General features: G+C 40.3%; 1 protein-coding gene across 3 annotated transcripts in view; it reads right to left on the bottom strand.

Annotated features, from left to right (window-relative positions):
• The window catches only part of RNF130 (ring finger protein 130), a 55,528-nt gene that overhangs the window by 11,271 nt on the left and 27,598 nt on the right, over window positions 1–16,659 (bottom strand). The window contains exons 5-9 of one of the 3 annotated variants that reach the window (XM_051793891.1): window positions 14,939–15,021; window positions 8,013–8,109; window positions 6,814–7,009; window positions 4,705–4,798; window positions 1,686–1,879 (exon numbers count right to left, since the gene is read on the bottom strand). In XM_051793891.1, the coding sequence (XP_051649851.1) occupies window positions 1,864–1,879; window positions 4,705–4,798; window positions 6,814–7,009; window positions 8,013–8,109; window positions 14,939–15,021 (486 nt within the window). In that variant the 3' untranslated portion in view covers window positions 1,686–1,863. Of the gene's footprint in view, window positions 1–1,685; window positions 1,880–4,704; window positions 4,799–6,813; window positions 7,010–8,012; window positions 8,110–14,938; window positions 15,022–16,659 lie in introns of those variants that run through there. The other 2 variants (XM_051793890.1, XM_051793892.1) reach the window with 2 other exon arrangements.

Below are 16,659 nucleotides of genomic sequence, written 5' to 3'. Positions count from 1 at the left end.
TCCTGTCAGCCTTTCCATTCCAAATATCACTCAACTTCTCCTTCTGCTGCTGTTCTGTAGAAGAAACAAGAACTGGAGCTGTTGTGGTGCCTTTTGCAGGTGGGTCATGACTCTGCTCAGGCTGTCTCTGCACATCCCTCCCAACAGCACTAAATAGCACTTAAGGAATTTTTTTCAGGAGACAAGCACAAACTTATCAGTTCTACTATTGCTGTTGAGAGATGGGTGAAAAAAACATATATCATAGCCCGTAACATAAATCATGCTCTAACCACATTCCCCCATTTTTGGCAACAACACTCAGTTGACACACACTGTACTTTAAAAGCAGACAGTCCTCAGACACAGTGTGTTTGAAGCTTTTTTCTTTCCATGAGGAAGTCCAATGGGGTTTTCCAGTCTTTCAAAAGGCACTTACTGCTCTATTGATTGTTTTCGTATTTCTTTCAGAATTTCACAAGGACACACTGAAGAAGAATTCTATTAAATGCACTGAAGCTATCACACATTTCATTTCTTATTATAAAAGTTGCCTTCTCAGCTGAAGTCTGATGGACAAATAAGAATTAAGAAACAATTTTAATGCAGCATCTGGCTGTGTTCCTAACTTCTAAAAGTGCCTATACATAAAAATAAAATTAAATTAAATCCCCTGGTTCCCAGTGCATAAAAAAATTAAACCTTACAGTAAAATTGCTTCTCTCTAATTAATTTAGAAAGCATTCTGTTTCGAATGTCTACATCTTGATCCCAGAACAACAAAACCAACCAAACACAGAATAGGCTCTAACTTCTGTCAATTACTTTTTCCTTCCTGACTTGTTACCTTCATCTACCTATCTGATTAAACTCAAGCATTAACATTTGGCTGGGACTCAGACCCGCGTGTTTTAACTGACTGTTGTGAAATTACTCACACTCTGCTTGCATAAGTCAACTTGTGTGAAACAGCCGGAGCGAGGACAGCGAGGAGAGATGTTTTCCCTCTGCCTCCTCACCAGTAAAGAAGCCATGGCAAGAAGGGACATGCTTACATAGAGTTTCTACATCAAATGATTTGAATTTGAATCAAAACTAACCCATCTAGCCCTGAAAAGAAGTTTCACATACGACAGCGGGGGAAACGCAATGTTTCCACTTGTTATTAGGAAGGAAGAAGCGGTTTAGAGCAGCTTCACTTTTATCAAAAAGAAGGGTGGGGTGAAAGTAAAAGACAGAAAAGGTTTATGATTTGTATTTTGAGACAACAGCATTGCAAACCTTCAGCAATGCCTGACCTCAAGGCAAAAATTATACTGCCGTGCTCCCAGTGCGACACGGGAGCATTACAGAAGGAAAAACTGAGAAAATGTTCCTATTTCAAATTAATTCTCAGCTGGAGTCAAGGTAAGTCCGTTATATGGACTCACACAAGAATGCTTGGCCCAGCTTTTTTCCCCTAATAAGTTGGTATGGAATGATTGCTACTAATACTTGTTAGTCACTTCAGTGGTGGGTGGCATCATAACGACGGCACTGCATGAGATTTCCACTCCTGTGTCCCAAAACAAATGGAGAATAATAGAGAACTGCAATGATGAAATCATTCAAAGGGAATAAAGCACCTTGTAAAATTTACAAAATCCTCTCAGACTTGAGTACTAACACAGAAAGCCCAAGAAGAATGAAGTTCTCACAGAGTAAGATTTTGTAATTAAAGTTTTTTTTTTTATTTCTTCACTTTTTCCTTAATACAAAGCTTTGGCATCAGCAAATTTTATGAAAAAATAGAATGTACTAAATAATTGCTTGTGCTGCATGATCGATAAATGATGCATAAAAATAGGTGTCTCTCTCCGAGGCAATCGGCCAGAAAGCGTTTCTTCAATACCATTCTGCTCTGCGGGGCAGAAAAAAAAAGGAACACAATATTTATGTTAAAGTTAATACTGCCAATACTAAAAAAAAAATAAAATTAAAAATAAAAAAAAAATTTAAAAAATCCTGTAAAAGTAAGCTAGTGAAAAGTGACCAATTATACAAGGCCAGAGCTTTAAGAGAGGTCTGTATTTGTCACGTCAGGACAGCCAGAGGTCTGAGCATTTCTAAGCTTTCGAGGACACTTCATCTGCTACTGAAAACTTTCTCTAAGTGGTGCTATCCAATATCTGGGTTTTTTGGGCTGAAACCCACAGTTATACAGTAATTTCTGACTGTTCCCTAAGCAGGAAGGCAAAATGTGCTGCTTCTGTTCCTTTCAAACACCGCCTAAATCTTTTAACAGTAATACTGAAAGGATATTTTGAGACCAAGAGAAAGCAGCTGGTTCCTTATTCTCTTGTCACTGAGACAATGTTTACTTTTATCACAACTATTTAAAAAATGCACCTGTGTATATATACATATACACAAACATACATATACACAGTTAAATATGTATATACTCACAACACCAGAACTATTGGTCTAAATAAATATCTTTAAGCTGAGGGAAGGACATAGGAAAAAAAGGAACAGGATATGGTTTTAGGTGAGTTTTAAAGGAGAATATTTGGCACCTTTTACATGCATCAGCATATTACATGAACTCATTCTTGATGCTGCTGTTTTCTGATAAGAAAAACTCCTCTGCTTCCTCCTGAAATGCTACCATAACAAAGGCAGGGTATGCCAGCATTGCTTTTTATATGGAGAGCAGCATAAAAAGCAGATATGCTGTTATGACATTTAATAAAAACTGCAGTGAGAAGGAGCTACCATATATCTGGCACGATATTCAGCACAGAAAATGCTTTGTCTGGCACTTGGGAACACAAGGTGTCAATGAAACAATAAATCTGAGCATTAGCGTCATTTCAAACTGTCTAAAATGAGTAGCCGAACACAGCAGCACTTGTGGAGGCTGCTCAGATCCCAAAGGATTCAGATGAAGCTGTGCTGAGGTTAAAGGCTACAGCAAGGTACCTCATTTACCCATATAAGTGATTTTTGACAGCTCTGGTTTCTGTGGTTGTGAGTTTCCTTAAATCTACCTCAAGTATACACTCGTATGAGCTCGCATTTCAATTCCTATCACTCGGGAAAGGTGCTCTCCTGGTATCACCACACCCTTTGTGAAAACACTTTGCTGGAGGCCCAACCTCTCTTGCCAGTGTGAAGCAGCTTGTCCTTCCAGTACAAACAGACCCAGATCCCACTGAGCAAAAGGCAACCACGAGATGCAAGGCAAGGCAGGAATGCAGCTGCTATCGGTGCCCACATCTGGATGACACCACAAGGGCTGCAGCTCCTCCTCCCCCCTAATGACGTGCAAGTGCCCGGAAATGCAGACATTCCCGTTTTACAGCTCCTCTTGCTCCATGCCTTCCCAAGCTACTCTTCTGGGCAGATGAACTATGTTCAGCTGCAGCTTTGCTGCCAAGTTGCTGATTGAGGGATGCAATTTCAAGATTTTGACAAATGGGGGAAAAAAATAATAATCAGGAGACTTGACAGGGCTATTTGAAGTTCTAAAACTTTTCTTCATGGAGCCTTTTTGGAATCAGCATGTGAAAAGAGGAGGAAAGGAAGATTTGCAACTTAGTGGTAAAGATCCCTGATGACCAATGCTATGGCCCCTCCTGAAGATGATTAGCTTGTGACCGTCTAAAATTTTACACCGGAGACTATTAGACACGTTTACATCTTACTGAGAAGGACACCTTATACTTTCCAAATAGCAATAAAAGTAAAAAACCTCCTTCTTTCTCTTATCTCAAGCAAAAAAAAGGAAGAAAAATTATCTTTATAAAGCTACATTTCCAGGCTGCACAGCAGACTGCTTTTGAATCTCACCCCACTTCTGGTAGAGAGATCAACACATTAATGGAAACTCAGCTGCATCAAGATGTTCAGAGATAAAGAAAGATGTTGACACTTTGCCTTCCCAAGTAAATAAATAAATTATGATTAAACATATATCATGAGCTCAGATATTCCGTACATCTACATGAGAATAGCTAGATGTACCTAGATAATAGATCTGCAGAATAGATTTATACTTGCCCACACACAGAACTATAAAAAAGAGACTGAAAGGCATGTGCTAGGGTAATTTCTTGTCCACCTTGTCTGAAGGGAGGCTGGGGGGTTCTGTATAAATTAAGAAAGCAGGGAAGCAAGTATCTCTTCATTTAAAAGAGAAGAAACAGTACTGCATTCATTGCTTTCATCTCTCCCTCTCCTAAGAGCAAAAAGGTAGTTTTCTGTTTAAACACTTTGTTTTTTCTTAGCTGAGTGTGCCAACTAGGAATACAGATTTTTTTTTTAATATGAATTTGACTATAAAATTGAGGTCAAAACTGTCAAAGGTAACTGCTGGTAGTTTTTTTGGCTCTGCCAGGTGCATTTTGAACATGGGAATTTAATAGCAGACATCTAATGTTTACCTAGACCACTGATCAAAAACTGAACATAAAATATTCTCTATTTCCCCCGTTTCAGGTCTCCACTTAGCAAGGAGATTTCCTCAGACAATCCAGCTAAATATAAATTAAGAGGGCCTCTGGATGTTACCCTGAAACCTACAGTTAACAGACATACTTGCATTTCAGAAAAGCAGGAAAGGAATTTGATTCCTTGACAACTGTGTTTTCCCCCTTCTCTATTCCCTTGGTATGTATCCCCAATGTTGTCCATGACAAACACCCACCAGAAATACACAGAAACATCTGAATATTTACTTACTCATTAGCATTCAAGCTAGCTGTGGCTTTGATGATCATGTAGCAGAGTGTAAGGGCACTGAGGAGGCCAAAACTGGCAATAATAAACCATTCTTCTGTTGACAAAGGAAAGGGAGGAAATCACTCGTGGGAGAAGGCTTATGTCAAAGCGATGCCAATATTCCCCTCAAACACCACTGGTGGAAGGCAAGAGGCTTCTAAGCCATGACTGGCCCCAGGAGGTGAAGCAGAAGGAGGTTAAGCCACAGAGTTACTGACGGGAGAAGGCTAGCAAAGAAGAAGTGGAGAGAGGTGCAGAAAAAAAGCATGGCACAACATTTCCTGGCTGAGCCCAAGGGTTAGTGATAAAGAAAGATTACTTAACAATGTAAAGTGAAATGTGGGATCAAGGGAAAACGTAAGGAAAACTCCGTCCACCCCCCAAAGACAGAAACACTGTCAGGGTCGGGTTAGATTTGGTGAGATGTGGCTCTTCACGTAAGCACACCCAATGTACTGCCACACTTCAGTTGTGTCTTCGCCCCCTCCCTCCCAAATAAATGTTACAGTGTTACTTAAAACCCAACAAACCCCAGGACAGTTTGCCCAACAGTAAAACATAACTAGAATTTTCTATTTAATAGACAGAAATACACATGGAAAAATAACTTCAGACATTAGTGTAGACATACAGACCCATTAACAAGATAAAACATAGTATAAAGAAGTCTATTACAAAGAATGTTCACTATTCAGAGTTCTCCCTCCTCAAAATCAATTTGGCATATAGTAACAGTTTGGAATACAAACACTGTTGTCGAATATGGCTTTTGGTGTAACTCTCATGCATCAAAGAATGCATGTGTCATCCATAAAACCCAAACATTTCAACAGCCCTTTCTGAAGCTTTATTTTATAAACATTGTCAGAATGAACTGTTGCTGATTATTTCTTGTTTTACCCTGGCATCCCATCTGTGCACGAGCAGCACTACAGTTGGGAACAGACGGTAAAAACACCTTCTGTAAAACCAATTAGTGAAAAGTGAAAACTACAGAGGTTTCCCACCCGTGACAAGGGAGCAGCACAGCAACAGATCTGCTCTCGTTCAATAGAGCTGAGTGCAAGGTGAACCAAAGGTCAGACACTGGATGGCAAAGTGACTTAGCAGCTTTGTAGAGAATCTAGACTTCGTATGTGGATTTTCCCTTCTCAGATCAGGACATTTCTACATACAGACTACCTTTTTCATAAGATGAGATTTTTCTAAATGAGACATTTACTTTACTACAGCATCTAAAGAAACACCCAAATGGAGTGCATCAGTCACAACAGTGTCACCAAGTTCAAAATCTAGATCATAGATGCACGTAAGCAAAATACAAGGAGAAAATTAGACTGTTGTACATGTGCACGGATTCTATTTTTGCAATTGAGCCAGCAAAACAACCATTCATGCATCAAGTTGAGACTGTACAGCATATGGAAAAATGATGCAATTCTACACATACTGTATTCATTATAGTGCTTTTGCACATTAAAAACCCTAGGTAAAATCCAATGAGTGGAAATTTTCCATGCTGCTCTTATGGATAAGAGCTTGCAAGCAGCGCAGGAACAGTTTTCTGATGTTATAAAACACTTGGACAATACTCAAATGTCGGTACATCAAACGCTTTTTTTAATTCACAAATTTTGTAAGAAAAAACACCTGCTAAGTGACGTCAGAGTTCCAGTAGCAATGTTCTCAGGGGAAAAAATCTCTGCAGAAATAGTAATCAGCTAAAATATTTATATTTGTGTGAATTATTGCTTGTAATGTATTCCGAAAGGATAAATAATGGTTTTGGCAACCCAGACTCTTGTCCTGGTTACCAAATTCAGGAAGGTTATTTCGGTGCCATTTTAGTTCATCCAGGGCTCTTCACATGCAGATCTAAATGGATATACCATTAATAATGGAAGTGTTGGCACTGTCTTACCTAGAGTTATTGGTTTCAATAAGGAGCATATGCCTCTTGCAGAGACACCGAGGTCACCTTTGTCCCTGCGGGGACATCCATCACCACGGCCCTGCAGCACAGAGCTCCAGGAAGCCAGGGAAGGGCACTGGGAGCCAGAGGGAACTTACTTGTCACTGCGATGTTGATCTCCCCTGACCTCGGTGTCAGCTCTCCGTCCTGTGGCAGCTGGGACATCCCAGAGGTGCGCAGGGGCTCCAGGCTGAGGGAGCTGTCGGTGGCGAAGTGGACGCGCCGGCTGGTCGGCTGCCCCTGGGTGAGCCTCTCCATGTCAAAGGCTACGTTGTCTGTGCATGGCACGTTTGGCTGGGGGGAAAAACCCGACTCCACATTACCAGGGGGAACATTCTGCACTTAGTAAACCTATAAATTAAGTAGAACCACACACACGCACGCTTTTTCAGCCGCTGTGGCTGTCCCTGAGGTCGCACGGGAGAGAAACACGAGCTAATAACTTCTACCTTAAAGAGGTGGAGGAAGAAGCAGAAAAAAAGGATTAAGATTCAAGGAAGGGACTCAAAAGGATTAAGATTCAAGGAGGGGACTCAAACACACTTGTTTCACAGCCTGTGCCTGTCTGGTTTACCACAGTGAGCCATGACAACATATTCTGAATTCTACCGTGTCCTCTTCTAAAAACCCAGGTATGTCATTAATTGCAAAAACTGATCACTCACAATGTAAGTGCAACTATTTCTTAGAAATTTGCAACTGACACAGCTAAAAATGGAGGCCTGATTATTCTCACTGGCTTGATTCAAAAGCCACTTTAGACAGTCTCTCCATATGTTCTCTCTTCTGAAAAGAGCATCGCTCCCATTTGAGGATTTTTTCCCCATATGGGAAAGATTAAAAAAATCCTCTTTGAAGTTTTTCACTGTTATCCCTTTATGAACTGGTCAACAAAAGCAGTCCTCAGGGATCCCAGAAGCCACTCAGCTAAGGTGTGACTTTTAATGTACAAACAAATTTAAGACTGCCTACAGCTGACCACAAAACCAAGAGATTTACAGAGTAAATTTAACAAGGAAGGATTCAAAGGAGTTGAGAAAAGGGAAGATTTTAGAGAAACTAGTAGAATTCCAGTAGATAAGAAATTGTTCTAAATACAAATACAACAATATATTCTCAACAAGCAACTAAGGAAAGGAAGAACAACAAATCAGCAGTGAAGAAATTAGTAAAAAACCTCAAACACTTTCTGAGTAAGGATGCTGTAACACCATTCCCTCTCTCTCCCTTACAATTATTCCTCCTGTTCTGGGTCTCAGACATGAGAGGAAGAGGAGCTCGCAGTAGATCCACTTACCACAATTCCCAGTGCCTTCAAAATGTTCAGTTTACACATTGGACATGTACAGTGCTCACTGAGCCATGGATCCACACAGACTTTGTGGAACACGTGCCTAGAAGAACAGAGAGGGCACATACATAGTTTGTAAACAATTCAATTGTATACAATGAGAACTACTCCAACAAAATTTTGGATAACTGTGTTTCTAAATAAGCCAGCAGAACAAATTTTAGAATTGCCAATATTCTGTGCTGATTGCAATAATTAAAAAAAAAAAAAATCAAAACCTCTTGCTTGCTTTCACCACCCTTTACTAATGGTTCAACTAGGAAGAAACACTTTAAAGCAAGATTTTTAAAATTACTTTTCACCCTTTATTGTGAATATACACAGGGGTAGAAGAATTAGGGTCATACCATTTCCATCACAATCTTGTGTAAAGTCTCATCTCAGTTTTGGTGTAGAACCTGACCATAAATTAGGTAGGAAGAACATAGATCCACCAGCAGTCAATTTTATTCACAAGTCAGTGGAACCAACCCAAACGCGCTTATGTTTGACTTTGAAAGGGCTTTTATAATTATCACATCAAAGTAAAAAGAAGGCTTTTCCTGCAATCAGTATTTCTTGATATCAAGAAGGAAAACATGTCCATCATCATATGATAGTCATTAAAAAAAATCTTTCAAAGATGGAAAGGCAGACAGGACTTGTACTTGCAGAACAGGGAACTGCAACAGACAACAGTGTGACTTGCCACCTACACTGCATACAAAATCTTAGTCACACACCTGAATATGAATGTAACAGTGTTGGGATTGATAGAAACCAATATATCAAGGAAGGACCATGCAGAGACCAAAACAACACATCTAAATTAAAGGTAGTAAAGGAAATGCCCTCCTAGCTTTTCAAGAGGCAAAGAATTTTTCAGAGCATATTCATGGCAGAAGTGGGTATCACTAGACTTTCTACACAACATAGCTTTAGCAAGTACTCTTAATAACCTAGTTTGAATCACTGCCTGTGATAATTCCTGTGATCAGATCCCAGATCTTTAATTTCCAGCGGCACTGACTGCAGAGCAAGAAGCCAGTCAGAGCAGGCACACCGGAACACGACAGACTGGTGACCATGACAAAGATCAGCAATTACAAGGGCTGCTTAGTCAGTGAAGAGCTGCGCTCTGGAACCAGCAGGCGAGGGGGCAGGGGCAGAACGAGGAGTTCTTGCCATCTATTTGAGGCAGCAGTGTGGTCTGTAAGAGGTCAGGAGTGCCCCCAAGGCAGCATAAAGTTAATATACCCTCTGTCCCCTCCTTTCTCGGGTTATGCTTTGCTGCTCTGTGCCTCAGTAAGCTCGTCATGGTGTCTGGAACTTCTTTGCCACCCAGCCCTTGGGATTTTAAAAGCAGAGACCAAATGAGGCATGTTACCAGATAATTCTCTCTGAAATCTCTGGAAAGAGACCTGAGAGAAAGAACCTCCTGAAACTGTCAACAAACATGGAAAAAGACAGTCTGTAATTATGTTCTGTCTATGGCTACTCAGACTAATGGAGGGACTAAAGAACATGAACATTATCAGGTTCCAGGCAGCTACAGTTCTATGTCCTATCTGTACTAAGTAAAGATGCACAGATTTCGAGTGTAAAATAGTCAACAGAAGATGGACAGGGAGCAAAAGAACTTTGCTTATCTATAGCTTAGATAATGCAGGAACAGAAAGTTGCAGAATATCTCAGCTAGTCTAGTCCCTTGGCTGGCCTGTGTCCTCTAGCAAGATGGAAATCATAAAACCCAGGATATGTACAGTGCCTTCTGTTCAAGTAATTACCCAAAAGAGACTTACTTCTATTACTATTAAGTCTTATTGCATTCCCTTTATTACTTGTAAAACTACAGGAAACAATGTTTAGAAACCCTGGGTGACAGAAAATGGTTTGAAACCTTCTGAAACATATAGAGATGTTATTTTTCTGTGTTTGGCAAATTATGACTTTTATTTGCTTATGTTTTCTTGTAAGTCTCTGGAGTCTGTTTTTTAAAGTAGAACAGACCTGAAAATCTAATATTTTGGAAAAGAGCAGACATCAAGACTCCACAGAAGTATGAAAACAGCTTTATTATATTGTTATCAGCTAATCAGTGCTGTAGAAGCACTCAGATCAAGTGATGCAGGCAACTGATAGGAATGCCAACATGCATCTACTAAATATTATGAGTTATTTTAAAAAGTCATTAGCAGTTTGATATATATACATATATATATACACACATAGCTCAATTGTTTTTGTGACCTCCTAATTCTTGGCTTTTAGTCCCTAAATCTTCGAGGATGTTTATTAATGTGTTTCAAAGAAGTGCAGTTCTCCATAGGTTATTAATTTAGATGAACATGGCTCTGCTTACTACTTACAGAGTTTCTCTACTCTTTAAAAAGTTTGCTGATAGCATCACTGTGGCTCAGGCTTTGTCTGGATTTCTCTGCTTGCAAGAGTTAAAAAGCAGTTATACAGAAATGAAGACAGTAAACAAGAATTATCTTAAAAACTCAGCCTCACAAAGTAAGCCCTTGCAATTTCTGTTATCATAAACCTCTGCCTTCCTATTTCTGTCATTTGTTTCCCAAGACCATAAATCTGAGGAGCTCCTAGCGAGTTGCTCTTGGTCACAGCAGCTGATGATGTTCCCTCAGGAGTTACACACTGGGGAGTGAAGTGTGACACAGCTTCTGCTGCTTCTCCAGCCCCAGGGCTGAAAGGAGCTCAGCCAGCAGCCAGGCTGGGAGCACTGACTGAGTCTCCCACACAGGCAGGACTCCAGACAGGTGACCTGCAGGTATTTTTCCACTCTGTCAGCACACCCAGTCCAATTGCCCTCCAGCTTGTCATGAACACTGTAACTCCAACTCCTGTACATCACAGCTCCTTTGCAGCACTTCCCAGGGAAAAAGTGAGCTGGGAAAGCTCTTTTGGTGGTGTGATGGCTCCAAATTCGCATGTCACATCAGGACAAGGGTTTGAATGACTGCTGTTTCCCAAGAGCTCACCACAATTCCCTGCCCTCAGTGCAGTATCCCACCAAAGGGATCTTTGCTGCTGCAAAGTGGCATCTTTGGCTACTACTGCCCTCATCCTAGGGGTCCAAACCTCACAGCAGGGAGCATACAGCTCCAGGACAGGAACACAGCTGAGGAGGGAAGTCTGGTCTGCTGCAGAGGGAAGGAAGGTGCCAGGTGTACCTCCAGGCAGGCAATGCCAGGGTAGAGCTGCCTCCATGCTTCCCACAAATACAGAGTATTGCTCGGGGAAGAGAGAGACTGTCCTTGCAAGCAGGTAGCAGACAAAGTGGGGATTGTGCAGAGGCATTGCAGAAAGCAGAAAGGATGCCATCAAGATACTGTGTTAATCTGGTCTCAAAAAGAAGAAGGCAGCTATTTGCAGCAGCATAGAATCAAACACATGAAAATCTAAAAATCTGGCTTAGTCACTTTTGTCACTTTCCTCCTTCTTGCCAAGTACAGGAATTAAGAATTTGGCTCAAAACCCATTTATTTTAACATATTCACTACTCCTTTAATTGCTCTCCTACCTTGTCAATTCCTTCCTTCCCAGGCCATCTTCCTGCCCTTTCCAATGTCACACTCTGCTTTTCTCTAACCTGTCACTTTGCTCTCCCCTTCCCTTATCTCTCACTAGTCCTTCACACTACCCCCTCCTGATCACTTTTCACCTGGTGCCTGCTCAGCTCCTGTGTGATGGTAGAATAAAATTATCCGAATAAAGAAAGCTGTCCATGAGGTTTGTATTTTGCTATGTCTGACATTTGCTTCCTCTACTTATTTTTAACTTACATAATGACATTCATAAAAGACACATTCCTCAAGCTTTTAAGCCTAAAACAGATGGTTGCCTTGTCCCTCTGTGCACTAAAACTGTAGGAATGTCCATAGGCTGCTGGTATTGAACAATTACTCTCTCTGAAGCAAAAAATGAACAACTGCAAACAGTGCAGTTGAATTTCTACACCTTTCACTTTAGTTTACTTTTAAATCTGTTATAATTTCCCACATTCCACAAAACTTTACATCCCAAATATGGTATTTCACTACAGAATTTAAGGTGCAACTTTCTCAGCTGCTGGCAGATTTTGCCTGCTGTGTCTGTCCAGACCAGACCCCTCTACTGAGGGACAGAGTGACAGACCACACCTAACTGCAGAGAACAATTGTGGTACCAAAGGGAAAGGCTACTTTTAAATTGATGAAAGCAGGAAGGATGTCACATGTCAGTGATTCCTACTGTCTAATGATTATAGCTTCCTCAACAGGCACAGCATGAAAAATGTCCAGCCTTTCATTTCTTCCTCTTGGTTGAGTCATTTTCTCCATGGTTTTCTTGCAATTTATCTTCTCATCTGGTTTAAGAGACTCGTAGTTTTCTTTCATTGCCTGTCTGCTGGTTTGTTTTATTTCTAAACTAACATTGCATGTTGCAATAAATTGGAGGGTGAAGTATGAGGGAGTAGAAAGGGATTAAACCTCCAAAACCAAGATTTTGGGAGAAGTGTCTCAGGTGCTGAAGACTGAAAAATCTTACATGGAATCTAAAATTTATGGGGCTCATCTGTGCATGTACTAGTTGGCTTTTCATCTACAAATAGAAAAAATGTCTTGTGGAAAGCATCCATCTCACTGTTTGTGCCTAGCCTAGATGGCTTTGCATTCAACTTAAAGCTGAGCTGCAGCACATAAAAAGTGAGATTTAAAAAAGGAGTAGAAAGTGAACATAAAAGTTGTCATACAGCCTTCGGCAGGAATGTAACCTGAGCCTTCACTGACCTCACGTTCTTGTGAAAAGCAGAACAGAAAGGGATCTACACAAGAGCCTTGATCTCTCCTTTACATGGGAGACTGCACTGGGGCAGGTTGTGCTGAGGTGGCAACCAGGTGCACCTTCATCTGGCTCCCTGAAGCAGCTGTAACTACCCCTGAAGGCAGGGAGCCTCCTGCCTGCAGGACTGCAGCTCCCGAGGGTGTCTGAAAGAAAAGGACTTCTTCTACTTTTTTTTTTTAATTGGAAAAAACCCCAAAACCAATGATCACCTTATTTTAAATGGTCTGTATCTTATCTCTGGACACCAGCAAGACACCCCTTGGACAAGGGCAGTTGTTTAACTAAGGAAGTTGGCTTTTAATCCCAACTCTGCCTTGTGCTCAGTGGGAGAAGATGATTTTTCTACCAGGAGAAGACTCATTCTCTCTTCAGTGGAAAGGACCTACCCCTGCCCTCTGTTCAGCACCAAGAGAAAGGCACAGAAGAGTGGGACTTGAGAACTTTCATTCCACATCACTGAACCTCACAGCACCACCCTGAACTACACAAGTGAAGCTTTCTTAGGAGGCAGTTTAACCACACAATCAGTAGTCCAAAGCTGGTGTGCAGTTTCCAGAAGTTCCTCCCCTGATTTCTAAATAATCTTCTGCATAACATCAAAGACCAGGGCTTCATTCACATATATAAGATTCACTTGAGATTACAATAAATGATGTAACTCTCTGGAATTACTTAACACTTGGGAGTACATTTGTTAGGGCAAGAGTACATCATCTTGAGTAAAAATGACTGAATTGTAAAAACGAAATGCCAACACATCCACACGACCAAAAGCTCCCAAATCTTTACAATTTAAGACCAAGCTCTTCTATTCCCAAATATTTTCATGAGAGTTTCTGAACAATCATTTGTAGGGTATATTAACAAAAACAACATTGAAAATCTAATCCAGGTCATTGTTTCCCACAGTCCAAGAAGTAAAGAACATAGAGAAAAGCAAATTGAAAACTGAATTAGACCTTTGGCTTCAGAAGTAGAACACACACATATTTTGATCAGTAAGATATAAAATAATACTGTTTTCCTTTCATGATGATAGAAATACATGAAGCATTGGAAGACAAATATCCCAGCTATTCAGAACAGCCTGCAGGAGGATTTAGGAGACCAATAATGAGCTCTTATGTGCTGCTGCCTGACTGAAGATCGACTCCAACACATGACTTTGTTGGTTCTATCATGCAGAACCATTTATATACCAAGCACAGGCCAAATTACTGGATCTTGCTGCATATATACAACATAACTTACACGTGGCTTTTGTGCCTGGAGATAAGGAGAAAGCTTTGCATTTCAGAATACAAGGGAAAGATGTCCTTGGTAATGCTTAAGGCTACCAAAATGTACTGATTCACCAAAATCAATCACCAGGTAGAAAAATATTTAAAAGCATCTCTCAAAGAGCAAATATCCCAAAACAACTCAAGAATGGAATGGAAACAAACTGAAAACCTGTAAAAACCTGTCAAGAGAATGTCATAAAAGGAGGAGGAAGTTGTGATATTTTAAGAACTAATGCAGAATAATCAACAAGTACAAATCTTCAAGCACAAGCCAAGATGACACTGCACTGGAGAGACCAAAGACAGATGACAGCACGGTGGTTGACTGATGACAGAGGAGGTATGAAGGTTGCAAAGGCTGCATTCCCATTCCCTGCAGTTTGAGAGCCCAGCAGCCAGTGTTGCACATCTACTGTGCAAAATGCTGCAGCTGTACCTCAGTCATTATACTGAAGTTTTTTGAGTCTGCCCACCACTTGGTCCTTAAACCTGCACCCCCACCTCGCTGCAACCTCAACAGTTCCACTGCCAATATGCCCAAATTGCCCATCTTCAATATCATTCTGTTTAATGTCCACAGTCATAACAGTGCCAGCACCCACCTTCACACCTTCTGGCATCACAGTCTAAACCAAAGTGTTATTAGGAGTGGAAACATCCAACAAATGTGTTTGTAAATTACAATGCACCCATTACATGAAATGAAGCAAAGGAGCACCAGGAGAAAACAGTTTCCAAACAAAGCAACTTTGACTATCTTACTTGCATGGCAAAATGCGAACAACATCGTTCTGCTTGTAACTCTCAATGCAGACAGCACAATGATCAAAGTCTGGGTCTGTTTCCTAAAATGAATAGAATGAAAATTCAAGTCAAGAGTTGAGCCTATGACAAATGTCAAAGTAGTTGTGACTGGTAAATGAACTGCATTGTGCCAAGTGGCTGTTACTAAGATACAAAACCAATGACTGGATTGTTATATTCCAACATGACTTGAGCATGAAAAGCATCTCATTTATACAAAACTCTCCCCTCATCTGGAGCTGGTAAATGATCATTTGAAACATTAGCTAAGGCCTAAGATGATTCTAATGTTCTGTGACATCAATATACAGCGGTGATTTTCCTAGATTTCCTTTTTTACTTCCAACTTGGAGCTAAAACTTCTATTTTATTAAGGGTTTTTTGTTTGTTTGTTTTGGCAGGATAAAAATCCTGTGATACACTTTTATAGCCAGAGTTAGCACGTTTTACTTATTGCAGAGTAGTCCCACACTTGTGTCTGCTGCTTACTTGCAGAATTATCATCATTCTTGTCCAGACATGAATATGAGGATCACTTACTGACTGGTTCCTCTTCTTTTTTCCCCCAGAATTTATAACTTTTAAAAAATTATATTTCTAAATACAAGAATTTAAAATTTCAACTGAAAAGGGGTGACTTCATTTGGATGTAGTTATGGCATCAGCAATACATATTTTTAATCTTTGGGCCTGTGACACAAAACAGGCTGTGCCTTCTCTTAGTTCAACTTCATTATACTTTTCAGTGCCAACAAGCTACAAGCAAGACACCAAGTCAGGGACCACAGCAAGACCAAGGCACTGCTGGTCAGCACCAGTCAGGGATGCACACAGAAAATCCCAATGGTTGCTTTGGGAAAGGACAGGTTTCTCCTGCTCTGTTCACCTGCATGTGCTGTCTGCACTGCAACCTACATATCACTTGCCACTTTTTTATTTATGTCAAGACAACAGCATCTTTTAACCAAGAAAAGATCTCCTTATCTATATGTTTTTCCATACCCACAGAAAAGATTTAGTGCAACAGGCTGTCTTGAAATAAAACTATATAGAGAGGGAGGAAGAACAGAAAGACACTTTTTCTGCCTTCTCTCTGGAAGCAAATTTTCCTATCACTTCCTAATCTTCCACTGCTGAGCGTGTTGATAAGAAAGATAAAAAGGAATCACAATAAAAAAGCCCAAGGAAATAATATTTTAAAAATCAAATCAAAAACCTCCCATGCAGCCTCCAACAAATATATGGGAGTTTTGTTTCTTTCAAAATTAAAGATCAAAAATTAAGCAAGATTAAGTTACTATTTTTTCCTTTCAGAATCAAAGACAAAGCAGTACTGCTCATAAAAATGGGAAACATTTAGGACTTAAGACATACATTTTAGTTTGTATACTGGCAAGAAATATTCTTGGAGTAACATTTACTATCTTTCATGAAATACCTGCTTATGCTTCCCTCAGCTTACTGGTTATTTGTATTTTACATAAGAGATTCTCTTCTATTATCTGTCTTGTAAATTTATTTTTACTTTATACAACTTACATATGGAATGACTCTAAGCCTACAGAATTCCACACAAACAATGCTAACCCCATGTACTCATGCCAGCACCCCACCCCCTCCAGCCAGCACGCAAAACCACCCTCAGTCACAGCTGCCAGATGGAGTGTAAGTAGTATTTA

Source organism: Manacus candei, unplaced genomic scaffold (assembly GCF_025592945.1).
Source record: "Manacus candei isolate 608988 ecotype Guabito, Panama unplaced genomic scaffold, ASM2559294v1 h1tg000037l, whole genome shotgun sequence".
Lineage (NCBI taxonomy): Eukaryota > Metazoa > Chordata > Aves > Passeriformes > Pipridae > Manacus > Manacus candei.
This window is presented reverse-complemented; position numbering and strand designations above follow the sequence as displayed.